Source organism: Athene cunicularia (genome assembly GCF_003259725.1).
Source record: "Athene cunicularia isolate RWA chromosome Z unlocalized genomic scaffold, athCun1 chrZ_part4, whole genome shotgun sequence".
NCBI lineage: Eukaryota > Metazoa > Chordata > Aves > Strigiformes > Strigidae > Athene > Athene cunicularia.
This window is the reverse complement of record NW_020799145.1, coordinates 968,450-990,558: the sequence shown is the minus strand read 5'-3', so window position 1 is coordinate 990,558 and position 22,109 is coordinate 968,450. Positions and strand designations below refer to the sequence as shown.

Sequence of the window (22,109 nt, the reverse complement as noted above, 5' to 3'; positions counted from 1 at the left end):
TGGGTCTACCATATCCCCTACCACGCACCAGCCTCTGGGAAGATCGAGCGCTACAATGGACTGTTAAAAACCACATTGAAAGCACTGGGAGGTGGCACCTTCAAAGACTGGGACATGCATCTAGCAAAGGCCACCTGGCTAGTCAACACAAGAGGATCTGCCAGTCGAGCTGGCCTGGCTCAGTCGAGACCTCCACGTGCTGTAGATGGGGATAAAGTCCCTGTGGTGCGCATGAGGAATATATTGGGAAAAATGGTCTGGTTTAGTCCTGCACCAGGCAAAGGTAAAGGCAAACCCATCCATGGGATTGCTTTTGCCCAAGGACCTGGGTGCACCTGGTGGGTGATGCAGGACAATGGAGAGGTCCGATGTGTACCACAGAGGGACTTGATTCTGGGTGACAACATGCCGTAAAATATGCTGTGCCTTTGTAAATTATTACTTTATTATTGTTAACTGCTAAATGGCAGCTGGACGTGACGTAGATTGTATAGAATAAAGGGGTGGATTATGTCCTGGTTCAGCTAGGATAGGGTTAAGTTTCCCCAGCAGAGAGGGGGATGGGATCTCCAGCCGGGTTATTCATACCATGCTGAGGTCAGGTCCAGCAGGAGCCTGGGAACTGTTTCCCTTGTGGCTTTGGCAGCGGGAAGCATTGCGAACGAGCTGTCTGTAACCTCTCCGGTATTTCTCTGTATAACTTTTGTCCTGTTTACTGTTATTACTGTTTACTGTTGTTATCATTGCTACTGTTGTTGAGAATGTTTATTCCACTGTTGTATTAAATTTTTTCTTATTTTAACCCGGGGTTTGTGCCCTACTTGTGTCTGAAGGTGGGGGAGGGACAACAGCAACGTGGTCTCCAGTCCCGGCAGGGCTTAAAACAACACACTGAACTTACCCTTCCCTTCTCCCCTCCTGGGTGGTGTCAGATGAGTGTGTGGAAGCACCGGGTCTTTGCTAATCTCTGCTGCAAGGAGTGAATAAGCTTTACATCCCTTTTATTCAGCTTCTTCATTCTGTGATTCCTTACTGATAGTCACAACATTTGCCACCAATGCAATCCAATACCCAGCTACTGTTTTAGGGATCAGAAAAGTCCCTTAGAATAGCATCAACTACTGTTGTAAGAAGCATTCTGCTTTACTTCCATGCCTTCACTAACATAATGGTCACATGAAAACTAGTACTTCTATATCTAGAAAACTGTCATACACACATTTTGAGTCATTGCTAGTTAGCTATTACCAATATCCCCGCTCATTAGCACTACTATGCTGCACAAACATGGTGAAGCACATTCTTTTGATATTAATTTTTTCTTGGAGACTCAGATGTGCCAGACCACTAAGAATTTATAGGAATTCCTCAGTTGAATGCGATTAGACACTGTGATCTCTTTGACATAACCAGAATAGAACAGATCTAAGAAAAGAAATGACTTAACCTAGAGTCCTTGTTCATGGTGACAAAGTACACAGAGTGACACATTACTTCCTCAGATGCTCAGATGACTCAAATTAACAGTAGAAACCATGCAGTACAAACATTTACCAAAACTGTTAAAAATGATAGTAAGATCTACTGAAAAAAAACCCACACAAGAGGAAAGGTGTGTGTATGTGTGTGTATATATATATATATATATATATATATATATATATATATGCACCAAGTCAGTAAGAGCTGTTAGAGGGTTTTCTGGACATTTTAGAAAAATTTTCAAAGGACAACATAATTCGATTAATAAAACCACTCCAAACATCCTGCAGGCATTTTATCTTGCAATGGCTAGTAAGATTAAATCATCACCCTACCATATAGTCTTTGACATTTCAAAAAAAAAAATTATTTTATATTTCTGAAAAAAAAATCTAAATAACAATTACTTTTGAAAGTGGATCTTAAGAAATTAAGAAGTATATATTATTTCTTACCTATAAATGGTATGGGGAACATACACTTCTCTAATTGGGAATTCCAAAATTTCTTTGTGAGGACGATTACGGTTTTCTGGAAATGGCTTCACTGGTAGTAACTCTGCTGTCAGACAATAACCAAGGTTTTCTGGAGCTGGGGAAATCTCCAGTTTAAGTGTTCCTTTAAAAAAAAAAATCACAAAATCTCAGCAAAAATATGAAAAGTAACCAATGTATAATAAAGCAAAAATGAAAACAGCATGTGAAGTTACATAGCAACAGTGCAGAAAAAAGAACTGGATCTTCGGCTAGAAGGCTGCATGAGAATGGAAACACAGGTGTAGAGAATTACACAGGAAGTAACCTACACACATTCCTACACATCAGACCAATATACAGCTCTTAATGTCTACCCTGTGCAGTTTCAAAGAAACAGGAAAGAAAGAAAGAAGGAATACTATATGCTGGGTTGATGTTCTGTTATCTTTCATACACAGATAATATAAAATTTTTATGGGAGACAAAAGATAAAAAGGCCGCTGTCTAATACAGTTGTCTCCCCCCCCCACCCCCCCCGCCCCCAAACTTCTGCTCTGATTAATCTGTCAAAGTAGACACCGCCCACCAGGAAAGCCAGGCTCGCTGTGATGAGCAGTTAAACAGTTAATACTGATAACATTTACACAAGTATAACAAGACTTTCAATTTAAATTCTCTGTTGTGATAAGTGAAAACCATGTGGGAAAATCAAACTTGTCATTTCTGGTCATCAACTAAAAAGGAGAAACACCTTTGCCCTCAGTTCATATTTTTTAACGTTCCTTTACAACCCAGAAAAGCTTGAGCTATAATTTATCTAAAAAAGGAAAAATAAGCTGGTCCTGGTTCTGACAGTAGCCAAACACTATCTCTGCCTCTCTAGTTTCTTAACTAATACTGATGCAAATAGCCAAATAAGTTGAAATGTGCACACTTTCTAATCTCCCTCTGTAAAATATGACCCATTTAAAAACATTGCAGGGAAATAGCAAGGATCTAAGAAATTTGCTTTAAAGCACTGTCTTCAAACCATTAGACATCCATTAGATACACTGCAAATTATGGAGGAAAGCAAATAATTTTAGAATATCAAGATATAGATCTCAGTACTCATTTATACAGAACAAAACCTCAAAAGCATCTGTGCTCAGGTAGACACTGGGAACCCAGGAAGTTCCACAATAGCACATGTTACAGACTTAAAACCCAAGTTAATTACATTTTGGGGTTGGAATTTACAGAAGAATTTAGGGGAGAAAAGTACATCTATCCTTTTCCATTGAAAACAAATTATGTACCTGGTAAAGTCTTAATTCTTCTCTGCAAGGAAGACGATCTTTTGAAATCAGCTAAAAATTTGAACAGGTCTTCATCACTGAGCCTGTCTCCTTCCTACCAGGAGAAAGAACAAAAATCAGTACCTTTGTAACAATACTCCATAACACTGAGAAAAATTTTTGAGTGAACTATGTCCTTGAGGCATGTAAAGTGAATGGGCTACTGCCTACCTGACAGCAGTTATCCTCTGTCCCCACACAAACATCACTAGTAACTTTTCCCAACACAGTTCACGTTACACAAATGAAAAAAATGTCTTAGGCAATCAGAAATAAACAGTATCCAGTACCTGTTTAAAGAAAGTGCTGAGGGTCAGAGAGATTGTTTTGAAGTTTGACACTGGATAGCTGTCCTCTGAGCTGAGACTTCTCTCAGAAAATCTTCTTGCCTGGAGCAGTGTTGCCTTCTTGTCACTAGTGGATCCTTTCCCTTCAAAGGGAAATTAAATGAAACACCAACTGTGTTTTGCTGGTCTTGCTTCAGTACAAAGACTATCAGAATACACTAGAAAACCACAACTTCTCAGCAACATCAGAGGATAGAGTGAGACTACCTAAAACATTCCATTACTTTTATTTCAGACTACGTGAAATAGTGGAATGCCAGGACACACCTAGTGAAGTGACTTAATTTCTGCTGCAGAGCACAAACTTATTCAAATTTTTAGTTCACGGGTAATAAAGTACATTGGTCAATGTTGCCGACCAATGGTCCTGTATACTCTAGAAATTAAGATGATATGTATTTTGATTGCCTTGTATTGCAAAAGAACTCCACATGGCAAAAGGACTTTTACTTCTAGACCAGTATTCAACAAAAATTTGACCTAAAACATGGAAGAATATTTAGCGTACATAAAAATAAACATGCAGAGATGAAACAGTGAGCATATTAAGTTGTGTTTGTAGCACTGAAAAGGAAAGCTGAGAGGACATGACTTTGAATCTGTTGTTCACTCCTGATGCCAGTGTGAATGACATTGTTTCTTACACTCAGTCCTATCAAAGAGTCGTTTTGCATTAGTTAGAAAAGTTAGACAACTACCGTTTAAACCTTCAGCCTCAGGTATTTCTCGTTCAAGTGTTGAAAGGTTGAAGAAATTAGTTAGGCTTATGGGAATCCAGGCAAATGGCATTCTGTATTTCCCCAACCGCTGACAGAAGGATTCAGCTTGAGTTTTCAGTTTTTCAATCTTTTCTTTCACCTAAGACAAAGAAAATAATGACTGTTCAAAAACCAATCATTTTAATGCTACTATAGATAAAAAATGGAAATTGTATATTTACAGTTCAGTAAATAATTTGCATTCTTACCTCTTAAGTTTTATTGCTACATCCCTATCAAGATATTTTTGATTTGTACATTCACTTCTCATTTCTTTTCAATGAGTTCATTTTCATTATAGAAAGGGAGAATGCAGATTTTTTTGCAATGACCCTGAAGCCCAGCATGAACAATCACCATGAAATATTAACAAGTCTACTTCCTTTGTCAGATACTGAAACAATATTCTCCTGAAAGCAATATTCTAAAGGTGAGAGACATGTAGAAGTCCAGTAAATACTGCTCCAGGGAGGTAAATGACCACAAATTCCTTGAACAGAGCTCATGTTATCTATGGATAACAGCACTGAACTGGCCATGTACACAGTACAACGGGTTGTTTGCCCATCCAAATCAATAACACATCTCTGAGGTACAAACATTTCTGCTAACTCTGCATTGCATCGTCATCTCCTTTGCTCTCCCCTATCTGCTTTGTGAGTCAAGACTGTGTCAGTATTGATTTCCAAAAGGGTCAGTAACGAAAGTGCACCTCGCCTTCTCATGACTTTTTCCCTTCAGTCAGACACCAGACTGCTTGCACCATGGATATACCAACTGGCTTCCTCTGCAGTGTTCTTGGGATTTTGTCGTATTCCAAAGGGTCTGCTCTTTCTCTTTTTTTTTTTCTTGTGCATACATTTTTTGATCTAAACAGTCTTTATAGTTATTTACTTACCTTACCAGCCTCACTTTCTTTAAGAACCATGTAGGGTTCTGCACAGTCTCCAATTTCTCCTTGCTGAAGCACTTTTTCTATCTACATAAAGCGGCAAAATAAGACACACAGAAAAAAATATCACCTAATTAATAACATGTTGCTTCTCTAGCAATATGAAAGAATACAGAATTCTTAAAACTGTTTTTATGGAGTAACTGATACTAAACCTTCTCCTAGCAGAAAATACATATCTGACACACTGTCAATCAGGCACTACTGCATTTTCACTGAAATTAGGAAAATTAACACATTTCAAATGAAGTGATTCAGGCTAACTCTGATTCAGAATTGAATTAACAAAATTATGTAAAGTGGACTAAACCAAAGCCAAAAAACCTCCACAGAATGTAGTTAAAATTTTAAAAAATGGCTTATTACACTTACTTTAAATTTCCCTTCAGCACAGATAGGAAATTCTATATCATTAGTAGAACTACAACACAGGGCATCAATATAACTTCTTAGCTTGGGGGTGAGATCATAGAATCATAGCATAGTTTGAGTTGGAAGGGACCTTAAAGATTATCTAGTTCTAACCCCCCCCTGCCACGGGCAGGGACACCTTCCACCAGACCAGGTTGCTCAGAGCCCCGTCCAGCCTGGCCTTGAACACTGCCAGGGAGGGGGCAGCCACAGCTTCTATGGGCAACCTGTGCCAGTGTCTCATCACCCTCACGGGAAATAATTTCTTCCTTATATAATCTGAATCTACCCTCTTTTAGTTTAAAATGATTACACTTCACCCTATCATTATCCTCTGTGATAAAGAGTCCCTCCTCATCTTTCCTGTAGGCCCCCTTTAAGCACTGGAAGGTCACTATGAGGTCCCCCGGAGTCTTCTCTTCTCCAGGCTGAACAACCCCAACTCTCTCAGCCTGTCCTCACAGGAGAGGTGCTCCAGCCCCCTGATCATCGTCGTGGTCTCCTCTGGACCCACTTGAGCAGGTCCACGTCCTTCTTATGTTGGGGGCCACAGAGCTGGACACAGTACTGCAGGTGGGCTCTCATGACAGTGGAGTAGAGGGGGAGAATCCCCTCCCTGTACCTGCTGGACACACTTCTCTTGATGCAGCCCAGGATACAGTTGGCTTTCTGGGCTGTGAGCACACATTGCTGGCTCACAGTCAGTAATACCCCCAAGTCCTTCTTTGCAGAGCTGCTCTCAATCCACTCATTGCCCAGACTGTGTCTATGCTTGGAATTGCCCTGACCCATATTCAGGACCTTGCACTTGGCCTTGTTGAATATAGACATAGACATACATGATATATGAATATATACAGATACACCAGTGGACAACTGTACATGTACTATTAAAAACTATCATAATTCATCTTGGCTACAGCAAACTTGTTTGTCAGCTCCACAAACTCAGACAACAGGCATAGCTGGGAACAGGAAGAACAATGTTGAAGTAGCACTGTAACATACCTTTATTACTAGATATATATCTGATGAGGGATATGTTACAGAAAATACTGCTGATCTTGCCTGAGTAGACAAGTCAATGGAGGAGGTATGAGAACGCAAGAATCCTCTTAACAAATCAGGGTTGAGGTCACAATGAAAATTTTCTGAGATCTTTAAAAGAAAAATAAATTAAAAGAATTAAAGAAGAAAAGAAAAAGAAAACGTACTGAAAGCAAAAATGCATCAAATTTTGTCTTAAAATAAATTAAAAGTAGTAACTGGAACTACAAAATAAACAATTGCAAGCATGTGACTTTGAATAAAAAGAATCCTGCATGTGTGAAACACTTGCATGTTTTTTTGTAAGTTTTCCTAAATTATCACTCCAGAGATAAAAACCCAAGCCAACCGAACAAAACTATTGTATGCACACTTACCTTTTTTCTTTCTTTTATATCATAGAGAGCAATGCATGCAAACAAAGGTTCAATCTCTATATCAAACCTGTTAAGGAAAGACACACAGGACACTGATTAATACTGCACTCTTATGACTCTGTATAACAAAAAAATGAAAGGGTTCTATTTTGACTGGCATTTCCACTAGAAAGTAAGAAGAAATATTTATTTCCAGACCATAGCTCTCTCAAAGTCTGGAGGATTGTTTTATTAGTGCATTTTATTAGATGATTTCATGAGGAAAAGAAGGGAAGTAAACTGCATGCAATGTATTTTCTAAATTTGTCATAAAGGTGGTCTCAGATATCGGTTAAAAACCATCATACTTTTCCTTGATTTTTTTTTTCCTGTTTATCAAGTCCCCTAGCATGTACAGAGACCAATCTAGTTTGTCGGAAATATATCATTTGGGCTCATTCCCAACTCCTTTTCACGCTGACAAGTTAAACACTTCTGTAATGATGTATAGAAATAATACTACACTAAGAATGAACAAGCAAGCATGTAAACATTTACTGAACAGGACAGCTCCAGTGGTGTAGCAGGGCCAGCAGCAGTACACTGGTATGAACTGAGAAATGGTGAGCAAGGCCTGTGAAGTATACTTACTTCAGAGTCTGCAGCTTCACCAAAATCCTGTTGCCCAGATGTTCCTTTGGGCGATCTGGCACCGGCCGTATCTCCACTGCATCATCCTACCAATAAACAGTTAATCTAGTCATACTCAATTAAAACAATTCTAAATCTACATACTTACATAAAACCTTTACGTGATGTTAACTGAGCCAATGCTACAGACTAGCACCTTCTCCCACTCGGCAGGTATTTCATCTCTTCAGAGATGAAAGAGAATTTTTCTGTCCCCAATCTGGCTTTCACATTGAATATTTACTCTTCTGGCTCCCAAGCAAGTGTTACAGTGAAGGGTACCACCCTGAAACTCATGTTGCACCAGAGAAGGTTTAGACTGGATATCAGGAAGCATTTCTTTCCAGAAGGGGTTGTTGGGCATTGGAATGGGCTGCCCAGGGATGTGGTGGAGTCCCCATCCCTGGAGGTGTTTAAGAGTCAGGTCGATTCAGCGCTGAGGGATATGGTGAATGTTGGGAACTGTCAGTGTTAGGTTAATGGTTGGACTGGATGATCTTCAAGGTCTTTTCCAACCTAGTTGATTCTGTGATTCTGTGAAACAACTGTATTACCAGCACGTGGCTTGACCCACACTGAGAGGGCTGTAACAAAGCCTCAGGCAACATCATGAGTCTTGAGTACAATGCCCTAAATGCATGTTCAAGACAGCTGACAGGAGCCAATGGTGACATGCCCTCACTGTATTATTATCCAAAGGGAGACGTGTATCTAGGCACAAAAGCTGTTTTTCAACTGCGGTGCAGCTTTAACCTTAAACATGCTGGCATGGCCAGATCGGGAAGGCTTGTGGGCCAGTCAGCCCCCCCGCTCACCTCATCCACAGAGGGGTAGAGGGAGAGGAGCTCGGCATGTCTGTTGGTGCGCCGTGCCTCCTCGTTCTGTCTCTCAAACTCCTCGGCACTGACATGTCGCAGCAGGTTTTCCAGGCGGGGGTCTGGCTGCAGGCTGCGCAGGTCAAAGTCACAAGAGGTGAGGGTTGTCCTCGAGGCCTCTTCAGGAAGTGTGTGGACAGGTCGGGGACCTGCCTGATGGAAAACAACAAAATAGAAAGCTGTGGCTTGGACATCATGAAATATCTTTTGCTTCTCTGGCAGAGAGAGCCTTAATGCTACCTCTGCGACAAGGGCTAGTGGCAAGCATGACTCTCCTCTTGACACCATTAGAGACATCCTAGGATGTTTCCTTTGAGGAAAGTTGCTATATTTGATCACTTTTCCCAAAGCGAAGAAAATGTACCTGAAAGTTTGCATCACTGGAATCCAATGTTTCTGATTCAAATGTTTGTTTTTGAAGCATCTTGTGAAAATCTTTCCGGGATCCCTTATTTTTCAGGCTACAAGTATCTGAATTCCCTTGGTTCCTTTCACAGAGAAGACCGAGCAAGTCAGGACGGCACGAGGAGGAGTTAAGGGAAAATAAAACAGAAAAGACAGATTTTAAAAATATTAAGCAACTGGAAGCATTATTGTGCAAAAGAGCAGTGCAGCACAGCTTTTATGCAAAAATATGACCTCACAATGTTTAATTGTTTTATCACACCACTGCAACCTTATAATGAATATTAGAAATGGTTTTAAATTAAGAAAATTCAATCAGATCACTTTTGTATAGACTGTGAGCCTAAGACAACAGCAAAACCTGTCCTAGGTACAAATTCAGATCTGAGCTCCTCATCAGACATGGTGACCTTAAGAACATGGATCAGAATCGCTTATCTCTTGGCTGGCTCTTTGCTCCTGCAATTATACATCAAAGAGCTTATTGGTCTTGTCCTGGACCTAGCTGGTATCCCATATTAATCACATACAACAATCTACACCTTTCAAACAGTGCCTGTTCTTGAGGAAGGCTATTGCTAGGGCACACATAACCCTCTCTGCTAGCAACTTCCCAAAGTTTTGCAGCAAGGTACCTATTTCAAATTACATTTTTTCAGCAGATGGAAAAAAAGATCAGGTACCCTGATAAAAGAGCAGATGCATCCAGAGCTATATTTCTTCTACTTCAGTATGCAATTTGTTAAATCCTGTGATGGCCTTTCTGCAATCAATCTCCTTAGTAACGCTATCCTTCATTCATTTTCCTTTCTGTAACACTCCCAAAGCAATGTCTAAACATCTGAGTCTTTTCACAAAGATGCCAGTTGTGCTGGTTTTGGCTGAGGTAGAGTTAATTTTCTTCATAGTAGCTAGTATGGGTCTATGATTTGGATCTGTGTTGAAAACCGTGTTGATAACACAGGGATGTTTTTCTTCTTGCTGAGCAGTGCTTACACAGCATCAAGGCCTCTTCTGCTTCTCACACCACCCCACCAGTGAGTAGGCTGAGGGTGCACAAGTTGAGAGGGGACACAGCTGGGACAGCTGATCCCAACCGACACAGGGATATTCATACTGTATGGCATCATGCTCAGCATATAAAGCTGGGGGAAGAAGAAAGAAGAGGGAGATGTTCAGAGTGATGGGGGATGTTTGGAGCGATGGTGTTTGTCTTCCCAAGTCACTATTATGCATGATGGAGTCCCACTACCCTGGAGATGGCTGAACACCTGCCTGCCCATGGGAAGTGGTGAATGAATTCCTTGTTTTGCATTGCTTGTGTGACTTTTGCTTTATCTATTACACTGTCTTTATCTCAACCCACGAGTTTTCTTACTTTCATCCCTTCAATTCTCTCCCCCATCTCACCAGCGGGGAGTGAGTGAGCGACTCTGGGGGCTTAGTTGTTGGCTGGGGGTAAACCACAACACCATGATAAACAATTATTGATCAGGGAGACACCTTTTTATTACGTTTTGGGAGTAACGGAATTATATGCTCTGATGTGTTTTAATTTCAATTGTTTGCATTTTAATAGTTTATCAGTTCACTGCAAATGAAAACTGAAGTCATAAAAGGAACAATCCCAGCTCTCCTTGTACATGACCTTGTTTTGGAACCATCTTAATAATTCAGAATGAAAGACACAAATTCAGCATGAGTTTACTTTAAGACATTTCAGCATCCCAAAGAGGTTTTGCTGATTATTTTTTCACTACCTCTGGTGGCAAACAAATGATTAGTGGAGAGATTTATGTACCTAAGATCATACTTTCCCTGTGGTATACCAACTACACCAGAGATGCCTTTCCCCTAATGCATTCCTGGAAAATTTATTTATATCTTGTTCATTTATTTTGAAAAGTACAGTAGCAATTAAAATCAACCAAGAGGCAAACCCTACTTATAGCACACATATCAGTTTAATGAACACACACTGAATTAAGAAAATGGGACAAGGAAAAGGAACAAAGAACAACTGAAAGAAGAAACTGACAGGCACAGAAACAAGCCTCCCATTTTAGTCTCTGGCAAAAACACACAGACCACACAGCTATGTCCAGCCCCTCTGTCACATACCTCTCTCCCTGGGGCACAAGGACCACCTCCGCTCATTCCAGCCACTGAAGACTCTTCAATCTCCTGTTCTGAACCTTCACATCCATGAATGGATGAAAGCCACTTATACACTCCCCTCATCCATAGCTCACCAGATCATATGTTCAGCAACCTGTCCCATGAATCTTTGTCTCCCAAGTAGGCAACTAGAGATTTCAAGCCTTTCTCTAAACAATGGAAAACTTTCTACAACTACTTTTCCTCACTTCTCTCTTGATGCTTCTACTTCCTCTCATAACTGTTTCGAAAATAGTATCCAAGCATAACATGAGACTCCCAATAACAATCTACCACTGGTTTATGTGACACTGCAACATCTCTTACACTGTCTCGTTCTTTGCAATTTTTACTAAATTGCTTGTTTTGTTAGACACACCCAGCGAAGTTCAGGTTTCTGGCAGGGCTTTTTGCGTTTACTGCAGACTCTGCTGCTCAATAAAGTTTTTGAAGGCAAATTTGCCTTACCCAAATGAATGAAATAGTAAAACACATGACAAATCTTGTGACGTGTATTTCTATGGCTCCATTCACATTTCTACAAGCAGACTTAAGTGCAAAAATAGCCATGTTCTGTTTTTCACCTCACCTACTTTACTGTTCGCTCCCTACTCGTGTGCACAGACAAAGCTGCACACTGCTCTTTACAGCGTGCTCAAAACAGTACTGCATGAAAGACCAAGTGCCTGTGCACTAAGCAGTGCAGGTGGAGAGCCTGCAAAACCCGCTATCTTATTTTTAGTGACTCACTGTGGAACAGTTCCGAGAACTCAATCAATTTCATCAGCACCCCTGGAGGAAGTTTCTTAATAACCCTCGGTGTCTGCTCTGTCCCTGCACAAGCTGCACAATTTAACAGTGCAATTCCTTTACAGTCACCAGGAGTCAACCTGTAAGGTACTGACTTCAGGTCAAAAAAAGAGTAGCAAGGGCAGGTGAAGGGGCACAATGAAATGGCATCAAATGTGCTAGCACTCTACCATTGGCTGCTAGTACTGCTTCTCAAGAACAGGACATGAGTGCAGGAGGGGATAAACAGGAAGCAGCAAAAACAGAGCTCCAAAAACCTCTTTCTGAAGAATGGAGTGGGTGATGGGGTAGGAGGTGAGTTTCACTGGCACAGCACATCCCTGAGCATCTAGGGACAGACACTTCCACACAGAAAGCACTGACTGAGAGTCCCACTCACATTTAATACATGAAATTGAATGAAAAAAAAAAAAAAAAAGTAAAATGAAGTAAAATAAAATAAAACATCCACTTGTAATGACTACAGGTCCAATTCTTCCAATTGTGTGTGCTGAATTACACTGACCCCAAATGCAGAAATCACTTACTGATGCAACATAGTAAAGTTGGATGTTACACTAATAATCCCATTGATAAAATCAATCACTTCTGGGAAAGCCCACAATGCTTGTTTTTTTTGATAATAGCACTCTGTTTCATTCTCAGACACCATTAGAAATCACATCATGTTGAGTTTTCAGGGCATAAAAGGGAAAATGAAGAGCATACAAATTTAATCTTTATCCCTGTTATCTTCCCTTTCAATGTGATCAAATAGTAGTAGTATTCCTGATTTAGATAAATCATCATTACAGACAGTTGATGTGAATTTCTTCCCAATTAATTCCCAGAGTGCCTGATAATTAAGAAGTAGATGCAACAATATTTAGCTATAGCCCACTGGCTCAAATAAAACAATGTGGTTATATATACTACTGAAAAGTCAGTTCTTGTCTCCAGGCACTGATTTACATAATTATTCTTTAGGATTACTTATAACAGCATGCATCTCCTCTCTGACAAATAAGATGTAAGGTATTTTCTATTTTATTTACTTGTATGTAGCTTACTTTCGATTCACAATCAGCCACTCCCGGATATACGTCTGAACACAGTCTCTGACATGTGAGTCCAGTTCAACCCTGGGGAAAAAAGCAACATACTGTAAATATTTTAGTACCTTGGTCATACCTTAAGGACAAAGAAATTTATCTAAACATGCTGTTCAGATAAAGCCCTCTCTATTAGTCCTCTCCTGTATATTTATTTGACTGCTAAACTGTTGTTTGAGGTTTAAAGAATTTTGTGTACTGCATGAATTCCCTGATTCAGGCTCTTGTTACTGTGTTTATAAATCAACAAATACACATTTAACAGCGGTAACCATTGCGACACTATGCATTTCATTAATCTAAGACCAATGTTGCCATAAAATACAGCAAAATAAAATAATACCAAGTACTCCTCTTTGTGATTTTTAAAACTTGATAAGAAGTGTTGATTTACAGACATTTTTCCAGATGCTTCAGCTCCTGGACTCTTGTAACACATAGTCTCTTGTACGGTTTTGGTATAATTTCCTCTTTCTCACAGAAATGAAGAAAATTCTAAAAAGGGACCTTAAGCTTTTAATTAGTTAGCATAATAAAACATGAAGATCTAAGAATATGTTACAATTTAATGTTATGATTTTCAAATGAGTCTCATTTAATGTAGGGCCTTGTCAGTGCTGCCTGATAGACTGGATACTGATTGGAACTGAAATATTAAAAGCTGAAGTCAGTGTTCGTGAATTGCTATCATGATGTTGTAGCATAATTCCTCTATCCCTATTCTAAAAAAAATTTAGTAACCTGTGCCAAAATCACTTGTTATGTCCTCCAATCCAAGTAAGTAAAAGAGTAGGATACACATGAAATGCAGGAATGGGTGAAAGGTATGATACTTTTGAGCACCCAGAACTCTCAGTACATTTGCAGCCAATTACCAAGACCAGGTAACAACCAATTTGGGTTCACGTGTGCACTGCAGGAGGGAACCTTGGGCACCACCAGATCGCTGTGTGCCCCTGCCACTAGCGGACTGACACAGCACACAGTCACTTCCTGCATCTGCTTCAGGTGGGATGTATGTTTGCAAGCAGTCAGCACGTTAACCCAGACTGGTCAGCGGTATCCTGCTCTGGGTTGAAGGAAGACACCACAGAATGCATTGCCTGCAGGCGAATCTTTGGTGCATGCCTCTCCTGTGCCCTCACCTTCCCCAACACAGCCTGGCATCCTTGGCCAGGATTTTCTGGGAAAGCACTAATATAGATAAAGGTGGTGTGAATGGCTAAAGGCAAAGCTGCTGTGTTAAAAATATCTGCTGAAAGTGTATTTGTTGGTATTGACTATTTGAATTTCGCCACAGACTCCTTACAAAACTTTTAATGTCACTCTGGTGACAAATCAGGCCTAAAACTGTACAGTGTGAATCTACAGGTTATCCTACAGGAAAAACAGATAGCTACTGTTTTAAACAGCAGGCATGTTGGGAAGTAACCTTGGAAATAGGGGAGAAATGGTCATCTTATCTTTTAAATCTCATTTTAAAGTTGGATTTTTTTTTACTATTTTTGCTCATTATTTAAACAATTGGGAATCTCAAGCATGAAATTACTCACTGTCTCCCACATCCATTGTCTCTCCCCTACCCAAAGGAATTAATTATAAAGATAAGAACATTTTCTATGAGTAACGACAAGTGAAAATCACCTTTCATGCAAATGTTACAAACTCCCTGAGGAGCTATGTGATTTAAAGAGTTCTCAGGTGACCAGGCATGCACTTCAACTCTATTGCCTTTGCTCTCCTGAACTTCCTGAGAGATGCACTGGGCCAAGAGGGAACTTGCAGGCTGAGATCTCACTTCGAGAGACAGGTTCTCAGCTAGCCCACAGCTTAGTCTCATTGTATTTGGTATGTTGAGCAGAAAACACTGAACAAACACACCACCGTTGCATAGGGCTCTATTTTATACATCTGGCCAGTTTAAATTATAGCAGGCTGTAAAAACTTTTGCAGGAACAGAGTGGGATGCAGGTCTAACCTGTGAGCCAGGACACCATAAGCTAAGCCTATCTGTCCCCTCAGTGTTCAGATTTAGCAGAGCAGAAAATATAGACTGTGCTGTTCACTTCCTGAATATACTGGAAGGAGTCAGCCCCCCATCCCAGACACATTGCACAATTAGCCATCTTTGCAAACATAGCAATTTGGGGTTAACCTGGTCCTGACCACACTTATCTGGCTGTTACTGCTTGCAAAACTCAATTGCTTTTGGGGTTCTACTTGAAGGTACCATTTACACCAAAACAATCCTGGAAGACTATTTTGTATACAATGAATAGGATTCTCCTAAACTGTATCAGAAAACTCTCCAATGCATCCCTTTTGCTCATTCTGAAAAATTTTTTTCATAGTTTGCCTGTTTATCAAACCAGCTTAAATATTTCCAGGATGGCCAAGCACCAGTATCAACACATGATAGCTATTTTAATTTAAAAACTGTTGAAAAATAGTGGAAAGATTTCATTAATGTCAGCCTGAAACCAAAAGTGACTCCTACATGAGAAATGAACACTTATTTTTGCTCCAAACCTTGTGAAGTATGAATTATTTTCCCCCATTTAAGCAAGAAAAGTACTGAGAAAGAGATTTCTCGGTGATCTGATCAATGTCATGTAACACATATCTGTCAAAAAAAAAAAAAAAAAGGAAAGAAAAAAGAAGAAAACCTCAATCTTATGCTTACTCTATGATCAGAATCAACTTCCACCTCTGGGACCACAGCTACAAAATTATTTTTCATACTACCCTGCTGCCCTTCTTTACTCTTCTTCCTGGTCTACACCTACTTCTCTTTTGCTGCTCCCAGCTAGTCCAGAAAGTCATGTAAGTGCTCGCATAATTTTAAGGTGCAAACAGGCCTATCAGAATCAATGGCAAAGTTAAAATGTTTAAAGTTCAGCAAATGCATAATGGCTTGGCAGAGTGAGGTGTCTGGATCAACAACTTCAAAGCTATTTTTAAATCTGCATCATTTCAGAGGGAGAGAAAGCCTCCTTACCCCTCTTCTGGCATAGAGGGTTGCAAAGTCCTGCACTCTTTGGGTGTAAATACAATGTCCAAGTCATCTTCAGGAAAGTCACCAAGTTCTTGTGCTAGTTCTGAGTCCAAGTTGTTCAGCCGCGTCATTAGGAAGCCTTCAAAATCTACTGGGTCTACTGCGTCATAGAAGGAAGGCTAAAGGAAGAAATAAAGAGGTGTTTATTTTAGCAACAGAAGGTTTTTCTTAATAGTGTAACTTAGGCTTGTTTATTTAATTCTTGTCATTTTCCCATTATTTATTAAACATTAGAGACAGACTTCTAACCTTATATACAGTGCCGCTGCATTTAATGAAGGGAAAAGTTGCTCATGAAATATTCAGCTGAAAAAAGAAAGGGAACACAGAGAGAAAAGTTTTAAAACAAAACCACCTAAATCCAAATTTGCATCTATTTTCTAGATGCTGGTAGAAGGAAGGCTGACTGATGTGTGTCCTGGATACCCTCAGGTGTGTTCTGGATACCTGTGCAGTGCACTCATTGTCCCTTATCCAATCCATGGTATTAATCAGTTATGAAAAAGGCTGCAGTGAGCAGGAACAACAGAGGACAAGGGCAGGTAACCAAAATGATAGTGACAGGCAGTTCCAGCTGGCAGGGAGCTGCCAATGGGCCCTACTGCACATGTGACAAAAGACACCAGCTATAACATGGCCAAGGCTTGGGAGTTACACTAAGGACAAACTATAAGCACCATGACTGCCATCATGAAGATAACATCATTTGAGGTGCGGTGCCCAAAAGATATTATTAGAAATCCTGTGTGCTTTTGACTCCAAACAAAGTTGAGGGCAAGATATACCCCAGATCAGAAGAAACTATTATTTTCCATCTCTGAGTGTTATTGGTTTGCATATTATTGGAGTTCTAATTTTACTGGACTTTTCAAGTGTTAGCACAACAACATGAAAGATTACATGGAACCACTAAAGTTATTATTGCAAACCTTAGATATCAACCGTTTCTGCAGCACATTACACCCTGATAGAGAGGAGTTGTATCTGATTACATTTAATCAGCCTGCCTTACACAGAACGTCCAAACGAACAAAGTTAAAGAAGTATAAGATCTGCCACTCATACACACTATGAAGCTGTCTGGCTCTTTTTATCTGCTTAGTCTGAAAAACAGAGGCAGAAAATCTTGTTTGATATGGTACCTAGAAATGTTCCACAAACACATAAATGTGACTTCATATGTTAAAAGTATATGTTATTCTATATATAAATAAAACTGAAAATTATTTTACTTGCTATATAGCCAGCAAAAATAGGCTGTATATCTTTGGAAACTAAAACATCTGTCCAGTTGAGTACAGAGACCAGCATCTCCTACTGTTAATTTTCTTGACAAGTAACAAATAGATCTAAAAGCTACAGCTTTGGAAAACCTATAGTTTATGTTCTGTAAGGTCCAAAAAGTCTGAAGACACCTCAGTGCAGTAAGAGCACAGAAAAATATCTAGAGTATTAGAATAATAGCATTGGAATAACTTATTTACTAGGAGGAAGAGTTCTAGCAAAATTAGCTATCAAATAATCCTTGTCTGTAAAGGATTGCATTGTACTGATGAGCACAAACACCATTCACAAGACTGTCTTCTGAAGCTGCCAGCAATAAATAGTCTGAACATAGATCAGATAATCTACGCTTATGGTGTTGTCGATGGGGTGTGGGGAAAATAAGGCAGTCAGTGTCCCTAATATCAACACTGCCTTTATACTCAACGTTACTGTGGCTACCGTCTCATCCAACGTGCATTCTGGAGCTATTCTCCTTATACTCCAGTGTTCTTCTCCACAAATAAAATCTGTGGGCCAAAATCATTAAGTCTTCGCTCATTACTAATGATTCATACTCATGCAAGGCTCTATGCAAGGTGACAGTATTTTCTCCCGAGCATGAAGTGACCTTTGCACATAACAGTGTTACACCCACAAGATCTGGAATTTTAACTCGAATAGGACAACGAGGAATTCCACAATTTATGAAATATGCAAAGGTGCTAAATGGTGACAAAGCTCTGGGGAACTCTGAGCTAAAATGGCTCACATACGCCATGTCAGTCACTGTAAATAGAAATATAAGTTAAAGCTGATTAGTGGTAAATATGAGGTTTGGGGACTTTTTAGTGTTCTGGAAATATAAGTGATGAAATTATTCAGCTAATAAAAATCCAGAAACATTTTTGAGAAAGTGAAGCATATTTAGAACAAATGGGCTAAAAACATCTAGGAGAAGCAACCCAATTTAAATTTTTGAAAAAACCCAGATGTGGTAAATACTCCTGCAAATGATGTAGTAGACATCTTTGAACACAACCAACCACCACCCCCTGGCCCAGGTCCCCCTTTTATAGGGAAACTGTATTGGCCTCTGCATAAATAAACTCTCTGAGCTCACCCTCTGCCTGCACTTTTAAGGGATCAGTTGAATTATCTGAAAACACCTTTCGGAAAACCTCTCTCTTTCTTTATCCAAAGGGAAAATCTACAACTAACGGTAAATCCAGCAAATCATGAGGCAGTCAGCTGAAGAAATACACCATGCTGCTAATAAATTTTTAGGTTAAGCACTATCTCTGGTTTGTACATAGTGTAGTGCTGAGCATACTGGATCAATTACTATGAGTGAACAGTGATCTTTACTTGCTCTTGATTTTTTGTTAATTGTCAGCAGAATATAATTAAAAGTTTACTTACTGCACTGCCAGTGGGTAAAACATAACATGTTAGTATACATATATATATGTATGAAGATCTACTAAAAAAAATTCACGAAAGATTAATGTAAAACACAGCTTAAATTATACAAAAGCATATTACACCTTTTTAGTTGCTGAAGATGTACAAAAATATTTTTGTTTAATACAATCTAATTTTTGATTAAGCATTGCACTTCCTTCCAGAAATCACACTTTTTCATTCTGACAAGTCAAATCTATCGCATTTCATTATGTCTTCCAGATTTTTCTACTTGAAGTGTTAATAAACTCTAGTCACCAAAAATGTGTGCTTTTGACTATCATAAATTAGACACAAATGTAAAAAAGATGGCGGAAAAGGTAAATGCAGATGGAAGGTAATGGTCTCCCCGATGTCTGGTAGAAATTATCAAAAGAAACAGATACTCTTTCAGCTAGGAAGCCAGTGCTCCTTTTCACACATGATACAAGTGTGCAAAACAATTATTTTACAGAAAATGTCACAAATCATTACTGCAAACATACCTTTTTAAGGATGATGGATTACAGTCTTGCAGATTGTGACAGCACGCAAAATGGCAGCTACGGCGTAATATTCGGTAAATGAAAGGTTATCGAGTTTCTAAAGAGCAAAAGCAGTTGTCTGCATGCAGAAGAAGGGATGTAGCCTCCCCAGGCTGTATAACCGCAAGGAACAAGTTAAAAACACCACAGCATTTCAGATTAAGGAAGTGAGTAGCGGTGGGAGGCCCTGACACACAGGAAATAATGGCTTACTTACATCTAGTGGTTTACATTTTTCACAAGCACTGGTGCACAAAGACTTTTCCTGCTTCTACTTATTGGGCCTCACAAAAATAAAAAAATTTAAAAGGCAGGAAGGGGAGTACCCAAATCTGAGTCAGTTTTATTTATGGCATAACGTATTTGCAGAATACCCATCCTCCTGAAAGGCAATTAAAAAGAGCTGGCATTTTTTCCCTTTGTCATAAGGGCAGTGTCATACAGTCTGACTTCTTTAGAAGGGGGTTACACATGGAAGGCTGAAGATGATCTGGAGACACATAACAGTTGACTCAACTGTATATATGCCAATCAGGGCATACTTCAGCACTTCTCACTTAATATGCTTCCTCTTCATCAGTGAAAAACACGACAGTGTGCTGTCTCTGCTGCTAGCTCTGGAAACTACAGTAAACCAAGCTAGCTGAGCCTCTACCTTTCTTCTTTTCTCTTTATTCTCTGACCTCCTTTTGCCAATCACCTGTTATCACCACACAATGCTTTTACTTGATGGAGCTGAATGTTTCCAGCAAGGAAAGGATGTAATATACTCCAATACTTACTAAGTAACTTCAATTTATAGTAGTATGCAGAAAGACTGTTTCAGGCTCCAATGATCATTCTCAGTTTTTTCGAATGCGTAATTTCCTCATCTTACCACAAGTATTTTCTTAGCAGCTTCAGGCAGAAGCCAGTGGAAAGCAAGACAACTTAAGAAGATCACTTAATTTACCCTAAAACCATTAAGCAATGTAGATGACAAACCTGTGTAAAGAAGATAAAACCCAGAACTTACCAGATGAAGAGTAGAAAAGCCAGGGGTACTCAAGCTTCGTTGACAGAACTGTGCAAGTCCTGGTTGGAGAGTAAATTGCTTTCTTATTTCTGCAGAGGAGTGCCTTTAATTAAGCAGAGAAAAAGCCTTATAATTACAATTATCCCCATACACATTCTAAATAGCAGACTTTAACCAATTTAGACTCCTGTCCCAGTGTTTAGAAATTTATTTTGGTGATGTCCTAGACTCCTCTTGTTTTGTAGTCAATACAAACCTCAAAAACCATTTTCAGTCCCATATAATTAAGTTCTGACACTCTTCCTACAGATGATTATCATTATATTGCAGTCCTCACAAGTGGGTAAGGCTATGCAAGAAAGAATAACCTTGCTCTTAACTGAGGTGTGACTGCAACCTGTACAGAAATACTTGCAGATTTATTTCTGCAAAGCAAAGATACAGGATAATAGAGCAGAGAAAGAAAAAATAACATCACTGAGGCAAGTATTTTAATGAACTGTAATTGACCTAGTGATAAAAATAAGACAGGACCACTCACTGAACAGTGTAAACCCACTCTGCCATGAAAAGCACAAGACAAACCAAAGCATGAGTTTAAAAATCAGCCTATGCTGTATCAGCTGAACATTTCAGGAGAAGACTTCTTAAGTGCTAATTTAATTAATTCAATGAGAACAGAAAGAGGTCAATACTGAATTCTTCAGAAATCCCAGAGTGATAGTACAGGTGCATGTACTCACCCTCAAAATTCAGTAATCACTGTAGCGTGGTCATTTTTTCATAGAAACAAATCAACTAGTATTTAATATGATATAAGAATAATCAGCCATAAAATGGTAACAAAACACCTAAAATATATTTCACCATGAACATTTAGAATAAGATTTTTAAAAGAACAAGATGCACTTATGCAGATTCCAAAGAAAAATAAACACTAACAACTGCAGCCCACCAGGCCAGCCAACAGAGCGACAGGAAAATACAGAGGTAAGAAGATTTTTCCCCTCTGTACGAGAGTAATATCCAACTCCAGCAAGCATTAATAGGCATCTTAGAATTACTAGGTGCCACAGGACAATTCGCCTATTTAGTGTGTCCCTTCCCTCCTCTGTGCCCTCTTGATTTCTATGACTACTACACCTATTTTGTGACAGTTAATCTCTTACTACTGCTCTTAACAACCATAACAAAAAAGTAAATTCTCCTCAATGCAGTTCTGATCGTGTTAAGAGATGGACATCTCACAGAAGTTATTAGGCCTGATTTCTAAAATAACAGATGCATAAATAATAGTTGCTTGTAGGTCAAAAGGCCATGCCAAGTGTGAGTGGGACACTGTTTCAATCTGAAGGGTGCAGCAGTTGCAGACAGAGCAAAGCCAGAGTTATGGAGAAAGAAAAGAAATACATTTGGAAGAGAAATTCCTACTCATCAGTGATATTCCAAAAATCAGAAAGGATGAAATGGATTTAAAAAAAAAATGTTATTCAATAATTATATATGCAACAAACCATGTAGGGAGAGTGAGGAAGTCTGTGTGTTCCTCAGATTTTTTTTTCCCTATTTTAAAAAGAAAATCTGCTTGTGTATC

The 22,109-nt window shown here is 39.3% G+C and overlaps 1 protein-coding gene across 1 annotated transcript in view; it reads right to left on the bottom strand.

Moving 5' to 3' along the window:
- The window catches only part of DOCK8 (dedicator of cytokinesis 8), an 83,792-nt gene extending 63,162 nt beyond the window's left edge, over window positions 1–20,630 (bottom strand). The window contains exons 1-13 of the mRNA XM_026866825.1: window positions 20,516–20,630; window positions 16,193–16,368; window positions 13,153–13,224; window positions 9,096–9,219; window positions 8,672–8,884; window positions 7,818–7,903; window positions 7,188–7,254; window positions 6,772–6,921; window positions 5,299–5,379; window positions 4,341–4,500; window positions 3,586–3,725; window positions 3,257–3,350; window positions 1,938–2,100 (exon numbers count right to left, since the gene is read on the bottom strand). Coding sequence (XP_026722626.1) covers window positions 1,938–2,100; window positions 3,257–3,350; window positions 3,586–3,725; window positions 4,341–4,500; window positions 5,299–5,379; window positions 6,772–6,921; window positions 7,188–7,254; window positions 7,818–7,903; window positions 8,672–8,884; window positions 9,096–9,219; window positions 13,153–13,224; window positions 16,193–16,320 — 1,478 coding nt within the window. The 5' untranslated portion in view covers window positions 16,321–16,368; window positions 20,516–20,630. The remainder of the gene's footprint in view (window positions 1–1,937; window positions 2,101–3,256; window positions 3,351–3,585; window positions 3,726–4,340; window positions 4,501–5,298; window positions 5,380–6,771; window positions 6,922–7,187; window positions 7,255–7,817; window positions 7,904–8,671; window positions 8,885–9,095; window positions 9,220–13,152; window positions 13,225–16,192; window positions 16,369–20,515) is intronic.
- Between the last annotated feature and the right edge of the window lie 1,479 nt (window positions 20,631–22,109).